Below are 20,289 nucleotides of genomic sequence, written 5' to 3' on the forward strand. Positions count from 1 at the left end.
ATCTTGTGACATCATGACCATTTATCCATGGCTGAATGTAGGTCAGAGGAACAAACCTCCACCAATAAGTCCTGTTGATGATGTATCCATGGTATTGCTATACTTGACTGGGGGGAGATCAAATAGCCACAACTGTGTCCAAATACCCGATCGCATCCCAGAACGCAGAGGGCGACGAAAGTTCGACCGAAAGTGGTCCCTTCTATTTCTTTGTCCAGCGCTGGTTATTTGCCTGAACTTGGGAGACCTGTGTTTGTTGTATCTGACCCATGTGTTTAGAGACTGGTATGATTACTTCTTTGATAAGTTGTCAGTTGTTTTTTTCTTCTTCTTTTATGTCAGTTGTGTTTGTCTCTGAAGAATATGATTGATTTGGGGCAAGTTTTCTTTCAAGTTTTGTATTACGTATATAGATCTTACAAGCTACAAGTAGTGTGGATAGAATGACGGACAAAACGAGTGACAGATAAACAAATATATCAATTTGTTTGTTTGTTTGTTTGTTTGTCTGTTTATTTGTTTACAGATACTTTCCTGCATTTATTTCAAAAGATATGTTAATAGCAATAATATGATATGAACAACAGAGTAATCAGTTGATAAACAAATGAAAACAGCAGTATACTGTAAAACATTATATATTCGCGGCATGAATTTTTTCGCGAATTGGAGCCGATGGCCTATTGTGTGACATGAAATTTTTGCGAACTGCTACTGGCATTCGATGCATATAGTGTAGACAAGAACTTTCGCGTACATTTTGATTTCGCGAATCTTCGCGCTCGCGAAATTCACGAAATTAAAATGCATGCGAACATTCCTCGTTTTACAGTACATAGATATATTCATAACCAAACTTTGAAAATGAATATACAATTCCATTAATACTGTTGTAAGCAGTTGCTTGATGGATAAGTGTTGCTTGATGATAATTTGATCTGCCAAGAGTCACATTAACTGGTATAGAATAATAAATCAAGAAGTGAAGTGAAATTGTGTGGCTGTCTGTATGCTAATGTACAGTGAGTAGATTGTGTGATGCTCATGCTACTGATATTCTGTTCAGTAAATCCCAATGACCCTTAAACGAGTGTTAAACAGCTGGTATTTCCATGCCTGTAGCACAATGTAATGACATGATTAAAGTGGAATTATCCCTTTTTGGATTGTGATGCAAAAATCTACTTATTTGCCACTGTTTTACTCATAGCTAAGAAGAAAAGGAAAGAAAACAATAAGAGGTAAATCCCTTGGCTGTAAGCAAAGAACATTTGAGCTCTGAACTGTGCCTACCTAAACAATAACCAGAGCAGGACCCTAGACATCTACAGTACACCCCCACACTTTATTAAAATATTACAAAGATTTTTTTTTTTCTTATTCAGGTGCTATTCACGCACACACTGCATGAGGCAAATTATTCATTGTAAGAGTTTTAAAGAAAATGAGGGTGGACTGATTTTTTTTTTCATATTGTGATGCATATTAGTGCATATCAGTGACAAAAGTAAAAAAGTATACATGCTTGAGATGAAACTGAATTTTTTCCAAAAAAAAAGTTCAGTTGGTTTTAATCATATATTGAATTTTACAAATGATGATGTCATGAGCCTCAAATCACTCCTTAGGATTTGAAAAAAAAACTTCCCACCTACAAAGTTATTGCCAGAGTGTTGCGATACTACCATAATACTACCATTACTTTATGCAAAAGACACAGAACATTCTTGCTAGTTTCGCTTTGTATAATTAACAAGAAAAGAAAAGAAATTCTGTGAATATCTTTCAGTGAGTCAATTGGAGACTAGCAATGTGATGACATCATTACTTCAGCTATTTGGCACACAAATACATTTATGTGGTTATGACCAGCATTACTTATAAATCTTCTTTAACTAGTTGAGACTTCAATTTCCATAACTTTCTCATGTTGCATCCTCCTTTCAGGGAAATCTCCATGATTCTCCGCATGAAAGTAAATGTGAAAATTATGTAGCATTGCACTTTAAAGGGATGGTATGGTTTTGGTTGAGATGGGGCTTCAGGTTTCCTACTTTTTTGTGAGATGTTCAGAAACCTCTTATGAAATAGGAAAGAGCATACAATTCTTGAAATTGGTTTTGAAATGGGTGAGATATCCAGAAAACAAAGAGGTCCTAATAAAGGTTGGGACCTTCCTTATATTTAGACCAATTTGTTTTACTTTGTTTATTGATATCTCAGCCATTTCAAATCAATTTTCATCAATAATAAACTTTGAATACCTCTAAGAATTGTATCTTCGTTAACATTTCATAGGTGGTATCTCATTATCTCATAAAAAGTTAAAATCTGAATCCTCCATCTCAACCAAAGCTATGACATGCCTTTAAAACGGTGAGATGACTGTGAGATGAGTGCCTCATGTGCAATACAAGAGGGTGAGGAATGTTGTCACCAGTATCTCATGCTGGGTCTAATTCTCGCCCCTTCCCTATCTCCTCATCCTGATGATGTCTATGATGATGTTAGCTGGGTTGCCGTGGAGACGGATCTGTCGCCAAGACTCCAGTCATCTTTAGAGGAGGGGGAAAAGTTTGGAGCTCACCATGGGTGGTTGTGGCAGCTTTCGAGCTCAAAAGATGGAGATTTAGTCAGTTTTTTAACAAAATTTGGGATGAAGGAGAGGACAGATGCTAGCTCAAGATCAGACTTGGGTGAAATGTCATGGCAACCACCCTAGCGACATAGTCTGACAAATTCCATCATGTTCCAGTAACCTTACACTTATTTCATGGTCAAGACAATATTCATTTTCTCTCAGTCAAATCTGTGGAGGTATATTGTTCCCTGTCCTATGTATAGTGCATGTCTGCATAATGTCTTGTAATTTGCAGACCTGTCTCTCTGTCTGTCTCTCTGTGCATGTGTACTGTATGATTATGGTCAGCTTGTTTGTTTGTTTGTTTGTTTGTTTGTTTGTTTGTTTGTTTGTTTGTTTGTTTGTTTGACCGGTGTTTGACTGTATCGTACCCACTTCTTCACCATTGTCTTGAAGGTATCTATTGTAGTAGTACCATGAAAAAGACATGGGTGTTTGGGGGGGGGGGGTGATGGTGTTGTTGTTGTTGAAATATTATGTGTTTTCTAAAGGTAGGGTGCATTTTTCTGTGGACTCTTTCTCATTATTGATACAGTAATACTGTATGGTGTTTCTTCTGTATTAAAGTCTTCCTTCTGTTTGTATACTTACAGTGTATGTGTGGGATAGTAGTTGTTTTGTTGTTCATTGTATCTCAGCACATGCAGATGTACATTATGATTGTATTCATGAATGAAGAATGTTATACACTTGCAATTTAAAGCATGGTTTTCGATATATATGTTAAGCTGAGTCCATACAAAGAGGAAAGTTGCACATTTTGGCAGTTTTAGAATGTACATTTATATCTTTCAAGTGCAGTACGTGACAGAATAACCCTGGTCAGATTTTGTGAAATTGTGCGTAGTTAACTTTTTGTCGTTTGAGCATGTGATTACACTACTGACAAAACTACACACATAGTGTGAACATGAAACTCCTGGTAGTGTCGATCTCTAGCATGCATATGTTCCACATATTAATAGGCAAAAACTGTATGCCCTCTTTGAATATCAAAAGTTCAAACACACAACAGGGAGCAAAATAATGTGCGTAAACTACACGACATGGATATAATTACATTGTACGTGACAAACATCTCGAAGTTTTAGCCGTGCATGGCCACACTGAACAAGACTATGTGCACATGGACATTTCGAGAAGTGAAAAACTTCCCAAAAGTAAGCAGGAAGTTTTGCTCGAAAGTTTCAAGAAGTTTGTTATCAGACTGTCAAGACTGCAAGAAGCAAAATACGGGGAAGAGAAATTATGCGAAATTTCACATTGTCTGACCGGAGCTATAGTTTCCATTATCTTAGCTGTACAATATATACATCATCTACAAATAAGGACAGATATAACTCAAGTATATTCACTCGATTTCAGCACATCAATAATTTTAATATGTCTATCAAAATCTGTATTACATTTCTTTCATATATATATTTATACGCATTGATAAAGTATCGTGTGAATACATAATACTATACACTGCAAATCTCACATGACTGTTAACACAAACATGGTTATATACAATGTTTCAAATACAGATAATATTCAATGAATTTGTGCAGGACATCGACATCATTGTTCCCTCAGCCTTTAACATCAGACACTGATTATTTGTGTCTTCATGTTGTTGATTGTTTTGCGTACAAGCAAAGCTTCCACATATCGTCAGCTGAAAACCAGAACAGGGCTTTATCACAATGGGGTGGGGGAGGGGGGGGGAGGGGGGGGAGGGGGTATTGAGGTATTGGTACATGTACTGTAAAAGTGGATTTTTTGGCGCGACTAATTTTTCGCACTTGGCCGGGTCAGAAGAGTTTCGCTTGTTTTTAATTCCGCGGAATCAAGACGTCATGCACAGGAACATATGGCAAGCAAAAATATTCGCGGGCTTTTATTTTCGTGCTAGTTTCTGGTTGCGCGAAATGCGCGAAAATGTCAACACCGCGAAAATTTCCACTTTTACAGTATACAGTTATGTTATACAGCTCAATCTCTTCTACATAATGGTGGCAATTTCAAATTATTTTCATTTTCAGCAAAATGTTGCAAATTAAATCCACGGGGGTGCTATTTTACCCTATATTTGGAACAGTGATAATAGATCTACCCACTCTTGATTTAGAAAATAAACTTTTTATTTCATGAAAATTGATTGTTTAATTTTTATTTATGCTCAAAATCTTAGAACACAATAGTGCCTTTCTGGTTGTCAGCCGATGATATGTACTTTGTGGCAATGCACTTGCTTGTAATCCATCAAGTCCCTTTCTTGCATTAGCCTACCAGTCCCTGACAAAGGCATTATCTCATCAAGGCAATTTACAGCAGAGTACATTATATGTCAAATACCATGTCAAACGACCACTTAAGTTCAGCAGTCGGAACAGGAAAAGCTCCTCAATATCTGTCAATGTGATATCAAGCTCAAATGTAAAAGCCTTCACAAACAAACACATCAAAGGGGCTTTCAATAGAAAATGATCTCTTCTTCAGAGATTGTAATGGAATCTCTTCTTTTCTTTCGATACATTCCATTTGAGGTTGTAATATAAATTGTCATTGATGAACACAACCTAGGTGACCTTCATAGGGACAGGAAGATGCTTGAAGGACAAGTTCATCTTATGGAATGTGGATTGAGTGAATGCAGCAATATCAACCAAACATGCCAGTGAATGTATGAGGGAAACTGGTCAATCCATATAAAAGTTTATGAATTTCTATAGTTTCTATGCAGTCACTGCTGGATGAGAACTCCGGGTTATGATGTCACGTGAGTAGAATAATATAAGGAAAATGTGAAGAGAATATCAAAAAAATTATTTTTTGTTTCATAATTCTTTGTATTTATTTCTTTACATTGTTTTATACATGTGACAGCACATGCTGCAGTAGTCTTCTCAACTAGCACTGGTGGTACTAAAACTTCAAAAATTTATGACTTTTGAACAGATTGTCTGATTTTCCTCAAACTTTCACTGATGTGTTCTACTAATATTGCTGCATTCTCTCTCAGTCCACATGCATATTAAAGGTGAACTTGTCCTTTAAAGCATTCCAAGGTTATAAGTCTGGTGAAAGTTGAGAAAAGGTTTGCTAAATGGGGCTCTGATTTTTGTGATGCAAATGTTTCACTGAGATGCTAGCATGTAATTTGTTGAATCCTCCAGCCAAAGCTACAGTGAACCTGGTTCAGTCAATACAGTCGACTCCCATTAAAATGAAGTTCTTGCCTGGGACTAGCTGTATTCTTTTGTTATATCGAAATTTTGTTATAACCTAAACAATAAAAAATACAGAGCTGATAATGTTTTGGCCTAATTTTTTACTTCCTTGTAACCGGAATTTTGTTATAACCATGTTCGTTATAGCAGGAGTGCACTGTACTCAGCATCAAGAAATGCTCATAGCTGTACTCTTTCTTAAGTGGTACCAAAGCTAAGTAGTCTCTAAAACTCTCTAGCCCTACTCTGTAATTTGAGCGGGAAACTGCTTACAATAAAAGCTATTCCATTATCGTTTCAAATGATTGAATGTGCAAATACCTAAAATTGGCTTGATCTTTTTTTTTAACACGCAAGATTGAAAGGAATAGTTCATTAGTTCATGTATGAGGAAGACCTTGTTCGCTAAATTACCAGCACAAAAATGGGATTATGAGACTTGATCATTTAGTTCTCTGTTCACTGAAGATGATGTGAATACTGAGTAAATTGTCCAACATTTTGGTCATGCACTATGTAGGGCCTAGCTATTTCCTGTCAAGTTGTGTATTGTGAAAGAATGTGTACTCCTCAACATTTATTTGATTTTTTTTTTCTTTTCCCCAATGGTATATGACTGATGAATGCCATTCTTGACCTTAGATATACATCATGCTGTATGCCTTGTCAAAAATAGACTTATCAGTGTTTATTCCGCAGTTTCTGCTTGGGAGTGATTTATAATATGCAGTCACGATAAACTCAACAGATAACTACTTCTGTTGTCATAGACAGCTGGAAATGCTGTGTGATTCAATTGAAATTGCTTCTGTGCATGATAAAAGCTTTTCATGCATTATTTGATGCTCTACTGAATCTGGCTTAGACAATGACTTACTTGTATTATTGTAATTATTATTATCATTTATTTGGCATTTGTAAGACAATGCAAGTGGTAACAGATAAACAAACCAAACAAGCAAATACAAGGATACAAGATGTCAGGCTTTCCCTGGTGCGCTTCCCTAAGTTGCCCAGTTGGAAAAAAGCAATAAAAATCACGATGGCCCTTGGGCCTATCTAACCAACTTAAGGAAGCGCATCAGGGAATAGTTGAAACACACACACACACAAAAAAAAAACTCTATACAAATAATTTCAAATTGAGTATGTACACCAGGTGAATTATTGTACATACAAACTAGAAATATTACTGTGCTGAATGGTATTCATCCCCCCCCCCCCCTCCAAAAAAAAAAAATGTTCTGTGTGTTATGGCTACCAAGACCAGTCATTTAAAGAGTAACAGCAAAAACAGAATACCAGTTATCTGGTAAAATCAATCATAATCCTCCATAAGACATGTCCTGCAGCTTCCAGAGATTGAAATCAGTTGAGTAGCAATATTCTGGTGATACAGAGACCTGAAAATAGTTGGTAAAAATCCACTCCAAGCGAGCATCCAATTTTTTTTTCTTTCTCTCATTTTCTGCACTCGGCTTGTTTTTGGTACTGCATAAAAAGCTATGATTTGGTATTAGTTTTATGTATTTAAACTTCGAAAGAATTATGCATGTGTGTGTGTGTGTGTGTGATTCATTCATTTCTATCAATATCACACATGAAATTATAATATTCATCACAGAATGCCGAAATAGGCATTGATTATCTAAATCAAAGACGAGGTGCCCCTTTGGCTGGTGTGTCAGACTGTTCCTGTAAACAGCAGTGGATAAGGATTTGATATGGTACTGAAAAAGCACTCTTTACTCTTCAGAAGTGACATTATTTCTTGTCTCCTGACTTTGAGTGATGGAAGCAGTTCATACTCTTAACATGTATGCATCAACAATGGATTGGAAATGAATAATAGTGGTACAGTCAGCTCACCTCAGTCAAATCTACAGGGACTGGAGAAAATTCCTCGACCAACTTGAATTTCACCTTACGCAATAGAATTAACACATGGTTATATCAATTTGGGGTATAACTTTTCTTCGATTTAGCCAGTTTTGTTTTATTTGTGTGAGGTGGACTTTGGCGAGGTTGACTGTATTTGGTTCTGTGCCATGAGTAGTTTTGACTCTAAAGCTTAAAATTGCAAAGATTCTCTGTTGAAGACCAAGTGTACTTCCTGTGTTCTTATAAATTATATACAGTGCTGTTTAATGAATGCACTTTGATTAGTTCGATCAATCATCGCGCTCCTTTCAGAACTGCATTCTGCCAGCCGTAAATAACCAGTACTTCCACAGCAGGAAAGGGCATGCTTGATAAATGTCTCTTTTGCAACCCTGAAAATTAGATTTCTTTCCTAGTAACTTTTTAAAATAGAGGTAGGTAATTCAGACCATTCCTCAAGATGAAAGAACTGGAAACTTCTTTATGATGGAGAAGGAAATAATACGATAGATCCAGTGAATTCATTTAGATCCGAAAGAATTCCAACCATTTATTCTCTATAAAAAGGGGGCATATTCTTGAGTGACATCCGGTTGTTTTTTTTCTTTCTTTTTGAATTTCTATTTGAAAACTCACATGTGTATTTCCGTGAGATTTCATATGCCATGTTGGGTGACATTCTCCAACAATATAAAACTTGTGATGTTTGCAAAAGGGATATCTGACCTTTAAAGGTAATCTGCCGAGTGACTGCTGTCTAAAATAGACAGCCAGCCATCCCTTTTGCTTCTACCGCAGTCCTGAGGAGTATCAGAGTATGAATCGCTGCTTAATACCCACACCCTAAAATGGCACGACCTTGTAACTCAAAATAGATGTTGCTAATTTTGTCCTTGCCCACTGCAGTTTTCTGTGCACTATGCAAAGTGATCACAAGTTTCCTCACTCCAGTGTCATTTTTTTAAACATAATTAACATGACTAGAATTCATGTGGGCCCAATAAAAGTGTGCAAGATTGCAAATGCTGAAATAAAAAGAAAAAATAGAACACACATACAAATTGTACTCAGACCTGAATTTTGCATAGAGCGTGAAAAATCATGCTATTCCTTTAAAAGTGCACGGTTGCCTACCTTGTAAGCAGCACTTCAGTACTCTGAGGGCTGAAAAGGCTATTTTTGGTGGATAAACAGTATTTTCACCTTTCCAGCAATAGACATGTGAAGGAATATAACTTTGGAAAAACAGTATTTTCCATAAAACCTGTAGTATTTTTTGGTAGAAAAACAGTACTGAGTACTGCAAAAAAAAGTGAGAGATGGCATCTCTGTTAGTATGTGGCAATAAAATCTGAAGTTTTATATCATTGAAATGGTGTTATTTTCATATCAAAGAACGTATATTTCTAGTCATTTCTTATGAAATGTCATCCTTGATATTCTTTAGGTATGTTTTTCTCCTTTACAGTCATATTCATGTGACCTGTTGTGATGTGTATGGGTGGGATAGCACACTGGTGTATTGTCAAATGGACAGCTCAAATAATGACATTATATTCTAGCACACAGCGAGCTGCTTTGGGGTAATAACAGTCTTGTGGGAAATCAAAATAGTGAGAAATGAGATAAGAGGGATGTGCTAAAATCTGCTACTTATACACAAAACAATAATAACAATGTCCCTGATTTGCAATAAAAATTGTACTCTCTTTATATTTCCATCTCTTTGGGAGTTCTGGCAATATTCAGGTAAGGAAGGAAAACATTTGAAGTGAATATGGAGACAGTTTTAATAGTGAACATATCAGGAAGATAAGGAGTACCATTCACAAAGTCCAATCATATTTTGAGGTCTGACACTAAGTGTGAGCCTTGGTATTCATGGAGTCCTACTGATACCATCCTAGATTGAAGTTTCTTTAATCTGAATATGTTTTGGCTGAGCATCAATATACCTCTCATGTCCGCTAGCCAGACGGCTTCGCCTCTGTTTCTTCTGAAAGTTGTTTGAGGTGCGTGAAAACATTGATAGAACACTCCTGCGAATTTTGCGCAGAACTACGAAGAATCCGACGCGGAAGGATCTGTGTCCAATGCTGTAGACCACACAGTTCAAGAAGCTGTTGACGATGCCAAGCCATGAAAAGAAGAATACGGCCCCTGGTGGAATATTGATGTTCATGATACCTCGTAGGGTTTTTGTGACAACAAAAGGAAGCCAAGTCACATAGAATGCGCTGATGATAATCAGGAAAATTTTTGCAAGGAGGCGTTCATACTTTCCTCTGCTACCCTCGCAGTGGTGTGCAGACTTGAACATCATTTCCGAGCGTTCAATCTGTTGTGTTTGGTCGAAGCAGACCTTGAGGATATGGGCATAGCAGAACGTTGATGTAACCAGGGCCGGCACGACAAGAACCGAGATAATGAAAAATGAAAACGCCACATTTTCTTCCCAGTGGAGCGAGCACTCGTAGCTGTGATCGTTGTAGTGGAATGTTCCCCAACCAAAGAGAGACGGCATGAAAATACCAGCACTGATGGCCCACACTGCTATGACGATAATCCTGGCTTTAGTCTTGGTGAGAATCGTACAGTATCGCAGCGGCTTTTTGATGGCGATGTAGCGGTCAATGCTCAGGCAGGCGAGTCCGATGATTGACACACCAACAGCGACCGCCAGAACATAGCCTACCATTGCACAGCTGATGTTACCGTAGGGCCACTCCTGGACAAACCAGGAATGGATGGAGAAGGAGCAGCACACACCCACTCCAAGGTCAGCACAGGCCAAAGACTTGATAAAGATACCTGTTGCATTGTCCAGCGCCTTGGTGTAATGAAAGACAATGAGCACTGTGATGTTCCCAATGATTATCATTATACAGGTCACAATCATCATCAGCAGGGATAGCAGCTTGACCACCCTGTTCTCAATAGGTGCAACAGCAGTGGACGTAGTATTCCAGTTGTCCACTGTCAGGAGGTCAGTCTCAACAGATATCAGGGATTCGGCTGTGGCCCTCAGGATGTTTGGCCTCCAGCTCATGTCGCTGTCGTACACGAGGCTGGTCGCGTTCAGTGTTTGCGTGACGTAATCCATGACTGGACTCACTGAGTCCGCCAGCCAGATACCAGTGCTTCCAATGGTCACAGATTCCATCCCACAGCATTCATAGATAGTCAAGAGTTAGTCAACTTTTCCTTTTACTCTCTGTGATAGAGGACGTGTAGTTCTCACAAGCACATACTCATTGCTGTCTTATCTGCTGTGCTGTAGTAGCTTTTGTCAGTAGGGAACCATATGAATGTGATGATGAAGGCAATTTGCTGTGAGACCAAACAAAGCTCTTCCTTTGCTTGCGTTATCACTCATGTGGGACGAGCACTGTGAGGTTCAAGATCACCTTGTTTGCTGGCCTTTTGTACATATCTGCTGGTGACAACAATAACCTTACCAGGGGGTAGTCCCACCTCCCACAAAGAACTGAACTATGGTGAAATCCACTGTGCCAATCCTGTCAGATATTCCAAACTTTCTGGCATTTGTTTGTGTGCATGCTGCCTCTCTAGCAATGAGCTATAGTGTTGCCCAGTTTGCGATGATTCTGTGATCCTTTCGGTAGCGATGAGTGGATGTGATTGGCCAGTTTTAGCTTTTATGCTTTGCAGTACAGGTAATCCACTTCTCTGTTTCTAGTGAGCGCAGAAGACCGATCCATTGGACACATCCAAAATGATATTCACCTTCCAGTCAGCAGATGCTTCACTGTGGAGAGATGAGACAAAGCAAAAACAATTTGCAGAAAAAAAGTTACAATTACTGCAAAAGACCTTCGTTGTGCCACTTTTTAAGGTTAAAATGGAAAGGAAAAAAAGACACAACAGTGAGTAGCAATCTAGTTTTGAAAAGGAACCTAGCGATAACTATCGGCGGGAGATGTCAGCAAAAGCCGCAAGAGTCAAGGTGGTGAACTGAGCAGGTGTTGATCAATGTGAGCCCAACTCTCAGAACACTGTGAAAACTGATCAAACTTTTGCCTGGTGAGAAAGGGATATCCTTGGATGTGGGTCACTGACGTCAGTTTCTTTGATTTTATGACAGTCGCGGGTGGTGGGTGGGAAGAGCTGATTTGTCTCAGGCAAACAAAGAATTTTCACTCAATGCAATTATCAGGCCTCCCTAAATGTTTGGCTACGATTTTGATTGGAACTTCCATCCAGCTAATCGGTCTGATTTTGTCCTAGTTCTGGCTTAGCATGGTTGATGTCTGTTCTCAAGCAAAGAACACTTGTTTGTCAGACTTGAATTCTGAATCATTTAGTTAGGTTGCAAAGTTGAACAATCTTTGTCCAATTATGTGCCCTGGAAATAGATTAATCATAGACAATAGCCGAGGTCATTGGCCTTTAGATGGTGGCATCATATACTAAAACACAGTGGCATTATGCCCCTACACTCTGTAAAAGGAAGCTAATGTTGGTCTGGTGCACAGCCAAAGCCATATCAGACTGCTGATGAGCAGTAATTGTGACTGTGTTTTACGACTGAGCAATCTGCAATGTTCGAATATTTTGTTCATATATTTTGTTGTTAATAATGTCAAGCCATCTTTTAGACAGGAAGGTTACTGTCTGTCAGACTTATCTGTCATAATTTGTACATCCTACGTGCCAAAGTTGATCTCTCAATTTTTTTTTAACTTACGTATTACTCCTCTCTGTCAAAATCTCCCAGTTTTCACTAAATATTGTCTAATGAAGTTAGTATATTAAAAAAATTTTCACATTTCCTTCTGGAGCTCCTCACAGATTTTGTATTTGTTTAACAAATTTTTTTTTTCTGTTTATGTGGCCTTCGGTAGTTTCGTTTCTCCTAGACATATCACATAATAAACAGGACACCCAAAGATCTGTGCGTTACAACACACTCTCTGTAATTTGAAGATGTTGCGATCATGTTTATGTTAAAAGTCTGATAGCAGTCTGCCCCGCCCCTTTTTCAATACAGGTGTTTGTAATGAAAATATATGATGATGTCAATTAGATCAACTTCCCATCATGCGTAATATTTTTGGGGGTGGGCGGTCACTTTTCAGTTCTTTCCCCTTTTCATAACCTCCACTGAAATAAAATTTATGACTTAATGTCATTGAAATGATTCATGACATACATGTATTTCAAAGTTTGTATAAATACGGAAGGATGTGAGTCATTGGCATTTACCTCAAGACTGGGTGAATGTGAGCCAGGAGTCAGTATCCTATGACTGTATTAGCATATATGACCATATCATTTACACTGCTTGTCAAAAATTGTCCTCAGAGAGGGATTCATGTACATAAAGGCAAAGACTCAATCATTCATGGTGTCATGTGATTGTCAATTCAAAAGGAGGATTTACTCTGACACAAAAAAAGTTCAGTGTAATAAATTTTGTAGTGAAGCGGAGGTAACAGGAAGAAAAGAACTGAAGAAGTCAAGCAGATATTACAAAGTTACAGACATGTAAGTTCCTTACTGGTGAATATGCTGACTGACAGTACACAAATATGAGTTGTTGTTTTTTAAAGGCTATTTAAATCTCATTTCCACATTTCTAAAATTCAGTGGAAAGAAAAAGACTTTTTGGGGGGCTGCTTTTTTAGCTCATTTTGCAACTGGTGCCTTGATTAGTAAAAAAAAAAAAAAGTAGCTTAATCATAGAATTGAAGATATGACTGGAATATAGACCTGGTATTGAGGTCTCTTCTTCTGCTTTTCCTATGATAAGGACCTTGCACTCTGGGACAACAGAGAAATACTTGACAATGTTTGATCTTTTATTCACAATCCAGGAATAGAAATGAATGAAAATGGAAACTCATGACATAGTTCAATGAACACACCATGACTACTATGAAGTCATTAATTACCAAGTGTACTGCAAGATGAAAAAAACAACAACAATATGAAATGTAAGCAACATTTTAAACATGTTTGAAACTTGTTGTTTTGTTTTTTTGCAAGAGCTCATGTGAAGGGGACTAGCTGCCTTACATTTGTACAAGTGATAAAAGCACTCTGTGTACATTGTTATTTTTGCTAGTATCATCTGTAATTTCCTACCTTGATAGAAAAATGATGAATCAGCTTGCTTGATTCGCTGACAAATGTCCTTTCACGTCATGGTCTTCCCAACACGTTCTGGCACCATTCACTATTCATTTATCGGAGATGGGTTCGAAGAGCTGTAGCATAGAGCATGCACTCTCACTGTAGTGGTGGAGGGTTCTCCCTAACGAGGTGCACTGGCGCAGTACATGTGGCAGGTTTACAGGCTCTGAGCGATGGGCTGTGAGACAATCGATGCTGGATTGGAGGAAGAGGGGGTGGGGGTGGGGGTTGAGGACGATGTCGGAGAAGGGGGTGGAGGAGTTTGATTTTTTTTTTTGGGAGGGGTATAAGTGGTGTGAGGGCTGAGGGGGTTGATTGGGTAAAGGGGGCAGGTTAGACGAGGTAGTAATGATTGAGGGAGGTGGGGTTGATTCGGGGGGGGGGGGAGAATTAGGTGGGGGTGGTAGGGGTGAAGTAGGTTGATTTGGAAAAGGGGGATAGGGGGGAAAAGTGGGATTGGGAATGAGAGGTTTCCAGTCAAATCGGTCAGGGATTCCTGCGAGGTGTAGTGGATGTAGGTCAGTGCTGAAGAAGGAGGTAACTGCAGCTAATGGCAGACTCACTGGAGAGTAGGCAAGTCTTGGCTGTCATGTCCGATCTCCTCCATTGTCAACTGTGAAAGTGGACAAAAATAGAAAATCAGGTCTAGCTTATCTACTGCCCTCATACTGCCTGGCAAAGTTTAGACTATCCCCCCCCCCCCCCTCCATATATCACACAAAGAGAATCACGTACTAGACAAAAGCTTACCATCTCATCCTCACCTCACCTCCTCCCCTCTCCTTCTTAGTCACCAGCAAACACCTGTCAAATTTTGCAATATTTCATGTCTTGATTCATATCCTTATTCACTCAGATTATTTTGTAATCATTTTGTAGTTGATTATAACTGAAGATAGCACAAGTCCTCTCCTGTGTCGTATACAGTTTTCGGCAGTTCACATCCCCTTTGCTGTCTTATCCATCACTTGCTTTTACTCTGTATTTTATGTAGGCATACTTAGTATATGTGTATATTTCAACTCTCTTCCACACCCCTTTTCTAAGTATTGTCAGACATACTCTTTGTGGTTATTCATTTTACTGATTCTTATAAGGTAAGGTAATTGAAAGTGTAAATCCAGACATCCCCATCTATTATTGTACATACATGTTCATTTGTGTGTGTGTGTGTGTGTGTGTGTGTGTGTTTTATTTGTTAGCTTTGTTCACGTATCACATCTCCCTTCTCGTTTTCACATTTGTACGTAAAAGTAACTTGCTCTAATTACAAATTATGTCCCTTTACGCCTCAGAATAGGTCACTAGGTAGGTGGTGCATTTCAAATGCTGTGATATTAATGTTATAAATATTAAGTCCTTCACCAATAAAAACAAAATCTGAGTTGTGCATTGACACAATTGCTCAAATTACTACTCTTTTCTGCAAAGCTCTTTGATAGTGATATGGGTTGTGTTTTCTCCAGTGATTAGTATTTTTTTTTTTTGTTGGTGATGGGGTTCTTCTGCCTTCAAAAGTAGTTTAGTTCCTTGTTTGTTTCAGTAATAGTGAAACATCCCCACATTATGTAATCATCTAAAAAGACAATTATACCAAAAAAAAAAATGTGTTTTCACTTGGAAATTATGATACAACCAGGATACAACTATTTCAAACAGTTGGAAATGGAGTGGGGAATTCAATGAGTAAGCAGTGTGATGATGACTATAAGTCAGAAGAATTTATTTAGAAGGGAAGTTGTTCTGAGCAAAAGAAATCACTCAAAAGCAACAAATTCATTAACAAAAATCTTAGGATTAAAATGAAGCTAACAAATAAATGATGAGTGTTTGAAAGTTCAGTTATCATCTTGCAAAGCCACATGTTAATCATTTGAAGAAAAAAAACTCCTGTTATCATGTGACCAGTATTGATGAAGATTCCTGTGTGGCCCTCAGTTGTTGGTTGTTGTTGTTTGTTGTTTTTTTAACTTAAGATTTCCTTTTTATATGATGACATGAAGAAATTGAATTCCAGCTATCTTAGAGAATGTAAATGAACAATTTTTCACGTACAAAACAAATGAAAAGTGTGAATGAATGCAACAATAGATGGAGACAGTTCTCAGACTGGTGGTCTTTAGCTTGTCCCAGAATCCATAGGATTTCAAAAAGTGATCTTTCTCCCTAAATATTGTATTTTTGTGTTTTTGTTCACAAGTCAACTTTCACTACAACATGAAAGTTCAAAACCATGTGTATCCTTATCTGCTTTTCTTTAATATTCACAAATTTTTAGTGTTTAGTGTATGATGAATTCTTCTTTAGTGTGCCTGTTTCTCTTTCTTATAATAGTTCAAAAGTGAAACATGCACATTTTTTTTTTAATTCAAATAGCTATTCATTTAGAAATTTATTTCTGATGTTCAGTGGAACAGAATATCATGTTGAGCCCAGGGCACTTGTTTGGAGCATGTAACATCTGATTTGTATCTTTAAACTTGCTTGGAGTATAGCGTCATGAAAATTTGAACAGTACAGCATACTTGATGTACAAGCAGTCATCCCTGTGGGCAAAATGTAAACTGTATACTGTCTGAGAGTCATGGATGATTTATAAACAAGCCATAAATCTGCAGTAATGGAGGAACGCTGATACTGACCAACCAATGTTGTTTGGAAACACAGTTCATTGTCTCCATTACCCTCAGTTTTTATCTCCAGACCTCATTCCTTCATAGCTGTTCCATCACAAATAGTCTGGTCATAACTATTCATCAGTCTTAGGCAGCCTGAAGTGGCACTGTCATTTGGACTCTGATAACATATCTGGTAAAATGCTTCCATGCTGCAAATAGATTTTTGATATTTTTTCCAATTACTGGAATTTTTTCTTAGCTTCCTAGTAATGTACTAAAAGCTGGTAAAGTGAGAGAAATTCTAAAAACTATGCTTATAGCTAGGAATCTATGTTGTAAGGTGAGTAAATGCACACACAAATATATACAAAAGTAGAATAAGGACATATTCATAGCACCCCCCCCCCCACACACACACACACACATACACATGCATACAATTGTACTGTTGCTTGGCAAGTTTAACTTTGTATACTCAGCAATGTTTCAATCGTTATCTCTGATTTGTCACTAATTTGCCTTTTTAACCATGGTTAGGATCGCTTGGATAGCTGTTTGTATGTCACTTTGAGTTATTTGTCTTTCATATGAGCATAGCCACGTGTTTTGACTGCAACCATATGTAAGTCTAATGGAGGAGCATAAACAGGTAATTGTGATCGTATTTCCATTTGATCAGGGCTTCAAGCTAGTGAGGTCATTGCACTGTGATAGGTTAATTATGTTTGTCCTATTACCACAATATTGCTCAGAGTAAAATGTGATGCTATGCACTTTTGCACAGAATTAGATTCCTGCTGCATTTTCTGAGGCTTAATTCATGAGAGAAAAATTAATGATATTTTCCTTTTTGTCCCATATCATTTGGTGTTAATGCTGTCTTGGGATGAATTACTGAAGATTCTGTCTGAAAGTTCACCAAATTTCGTTGGAATTCCTTTTTTTTTTCTCCTTTTTTTTAGACAACTGGCAACAATAGGTTTAAAGTGTTCCCTACTTCTGCAACTTTCTAAAATCCTAAAAAATGTCTGTCGAAGTTCTGTAAATGCTCATTAGGTCTTTAAGATCATCTCTCCAGATGGTGAAGCGTAACTCATCACATGAATTTCATCGTCCTGCAAGAAGTGAAATGATGCGATTGACAGCTTTGAGAGATTAATCATGTGGAAAAGCATTGTGCAACCTCACGACATAGCATGAACCCGACAGGTAACACCTATAAATGCTGTTACCTCTCATATGATATGAGGCGAGGTATGTAATAGCTGTGTGAGGAAACAAAACCAAAACAAACATCCAATTCCATTTTGTATTTAGAGCTGTCATTCATTGTCATTATTATAATTTAATGCTTGTATTATGTGGCGAATAAAGAATTGGCTTAAAGCAAAGGTTGTTGGAAGACAATTTATTGTATGATGCAGTGTGAAGCACACTTGTATTTTAAAAAAAAGCACTGTTGAACATACATTATGAATTATTATGGAAACCAAATCCCATAGAAAGTGAGAATGTCTATGGTTGATTTAAAAAAAAATAATTTATGTTGTAATGATGAAATCAAACATTCAAACAGTATAATGTTAAATTAATCGGATAAGATTAAAAGGTAACAAAGAGCTGTCAGCCTTTGAATAGTAAGAAATACAAGTAATATGTGTACTTTGTACTCCAGGTACAGTACTGTCATAGCTGCATCTAGGTCTGTACCATATTAGGCTTCAAATGACATACATGTACAAAGTAGACACGGATTCACTTGAAGTTACAAGTAACAACTGGTATGTTTCAGTTCTAAATGATGATGCTTTATGTATTACTGTTTCTGACCTCCCCTGCCCATGGTACCCACTTGTAGTCATGAATACAAAGAATTGTAGATCTGTAAATCCAGTGAATTAATGTTCAGCTTGAAGGGGGGGGGGGGGGGGGGGAGGTGCAGGAGGGAGGAGAGGGGTGGGGTAGAAGGAGAATGCAGTTTCTGCAGGTCAGTGTAATAGCAATCAAGCAGGATTAACTCAGCTTCCTACCCTTTCTGATGGAGAAGATAAGCAATTTGTATCCACAATCGTACCATGTATTGATTTCATTTTGTGGCCTAGAGTAGTAGGTCATGATGCTAAAAATAGCTCCATCTGATGTCTAAATCTGATAGAAAGGATGTTTCAGAAGGGAAGGTCCTATTGTCAGTGCATTACTCGTCTGGCTTGGGTCATTATCTGGGACGTTATTCCTAGCTTCCTCTCCTTCTGCCCTTCATTTGCTTCCAGGGTGATGTTTTTCCCCTTTTCCAGAAAGGTTGAGGCATATTTATGATTCAATTTTGTTTCTCTAGATGAAAGACCATATATATATGATTTTATTGGGGACAAAAATGTGTGTTCAATAATCAAGTGTCTCCTTTTCCGGAAGTGCTCATCATTATGTCAGGAAACCACCAGTCTCCATGCTGGCAGTGGAGAGACACAATAACCTAGAGTGGGTTAAAGGGAAACTTTGAACCAGTTAAGAGTTTTGTCACATAAGAAAGAGTAGAATACTACAGGCACAACAGTGAAACTTTAATGAAAATCAGTTAGAAATCCAAGAAGGTGTGAAATTGCAAAATACAAAAAAAAAATAGAATAAAATGAAAGATTTCGTGTGCAAACTGTATGCAAGTTGTGAGGAGATGACATCATCAACTCCTTTGCATATAAATACTGTATTTTGTTTCACAATTTCATCATGCCCTTAGTGTTAATCCAATTTTTATCAAATTTGACTGTTGTTGTTAAAAGATTTTTCTCTTTCTTACCAGACTAACTTTTGACTGGTCAGGAATTCTCCTTTAATTAGTGCAAACTGTACCATGCCATGTTGGGCAATGGACACATCCCTCTGGAGCTCTGTCTCTTCTCTCTTTCTCACTCTCTCTGCTGATTGGCACAAGCTTTCTGATTCTGATTATGGAGATAGATAAGGACAATACACTTCTTCGTCAGGACTGCAGAAAGCTGTATCATAGATGCCAAGTTCAAAAAATTATGAGTAAGATTTTCATGGCTCAGCATCTCTGCGCGCGCGCATATGTGCATGAGCGAGGGAGCGAAGCGACTGAGCGAGGGGAGGGAGTGTCCGCCCTCCCACTGTAGGGAGCTTTTTCAATTTTTAGCTCTTAATGGTGCAAGCTGGTGCATGCTTAAGTGACTATTTTTTACTTATTTTGAAAGACAAAAGGGAAATATGCCTTCTATTGCAACTCCCACTTTAATCCTTTAAGCTATGCTCCCAATGCGTGAGAAAAAAATGCTTGAGTCTCACTCACAATGCCTGAGACTTGGTAGCTCTGTTGTATGTGAGCACATTTTAAGAGAAATCATTCTTTTCTCTTTTTTGACTGCAAGAGGCCTACTGCCATCTATAGAACCCCCTCGGTGATTTGCTACATAATGTTTATCTTTCTGATACATGGGAGGCAAACTGGTGGGTATTTCGTGATTTGGATGATAATTCCTTGTCAAAGTTCATCCTGTCCGTAATAGAACAAACCATTGTCAGCGAGGGAAATGGGTCTCATCAGAGACTGATGCCCATAATCTCATTTCCCTGTTTCTGATAAAGCCAGTCTCTAGCAATCTGTTTCACATCAGGCCTTTATGTGCTGCAAAGTCCTTCTCTCAATAAAGAAAAGAATGGATTTATTTGCGGAAGAGAATTGTCCCCACTGTGTGTGGTTGTTATACTGTTTGTGATGTCCCAAGACACAGCAGCAACATGTTTGACCCAAGTTTGTCAG

At 38.0% G+C, this 20,289-nt stretch overlaps 2 protein-coding genes across 2 annotated transcripts in view; one reads left to right on the forward strand and one right to left on the reverse strand.

Annotated features, from left to right (window-relative positions):
• LOC139744713 (rab GTPase-activating protein 1-like) overlaps positions 1-20,289 on the forward strand; it is a 95,773-nt gene that overhangs the window by 51,054 nt on the left and 24,430 nt on the right. The gene's annotated exons all lie outside the window — the stretch shown is intronic.
• On the reverse strand, positions 9,014-14,058 carry LOC139744705 (G-protein coupled receptor 52-like). Its single transcript, XM_071655128.1, has 2 exons — positions 13,846-14,058; positions 9,014-11,506 (listed from the first exon to the last, which is right to left on the reverse strand). The coding sequence occupies exon 2, from the start codon at positions 10,898-10,900 to the stop codon at positions 9,641-9,643; it is 1,260 nt and encodes a 419-aa protein (XP_071511229.1). The 5' UTR covers positions 10,901-11,506; positions 13,846-14,058; the 3' UTR covers positions 9,014-9,640.

This window comes from Diadema antillarum, unplaced genomic scaffold (assembly GCF_040938485.1).
Source record: "Diadema antillarum isolate AM-2024a unplaced genomic scaffold, OU_Dant_1.0 seq00001204_RagTag, whole genome shotgun sequence".
Taxonomy (NCBI): Eukaryota; Metazoa; Echinodermata; class Echinoidea; order Diadematoida; family Diadematidae; genus Diadema; species Diadema antillarum.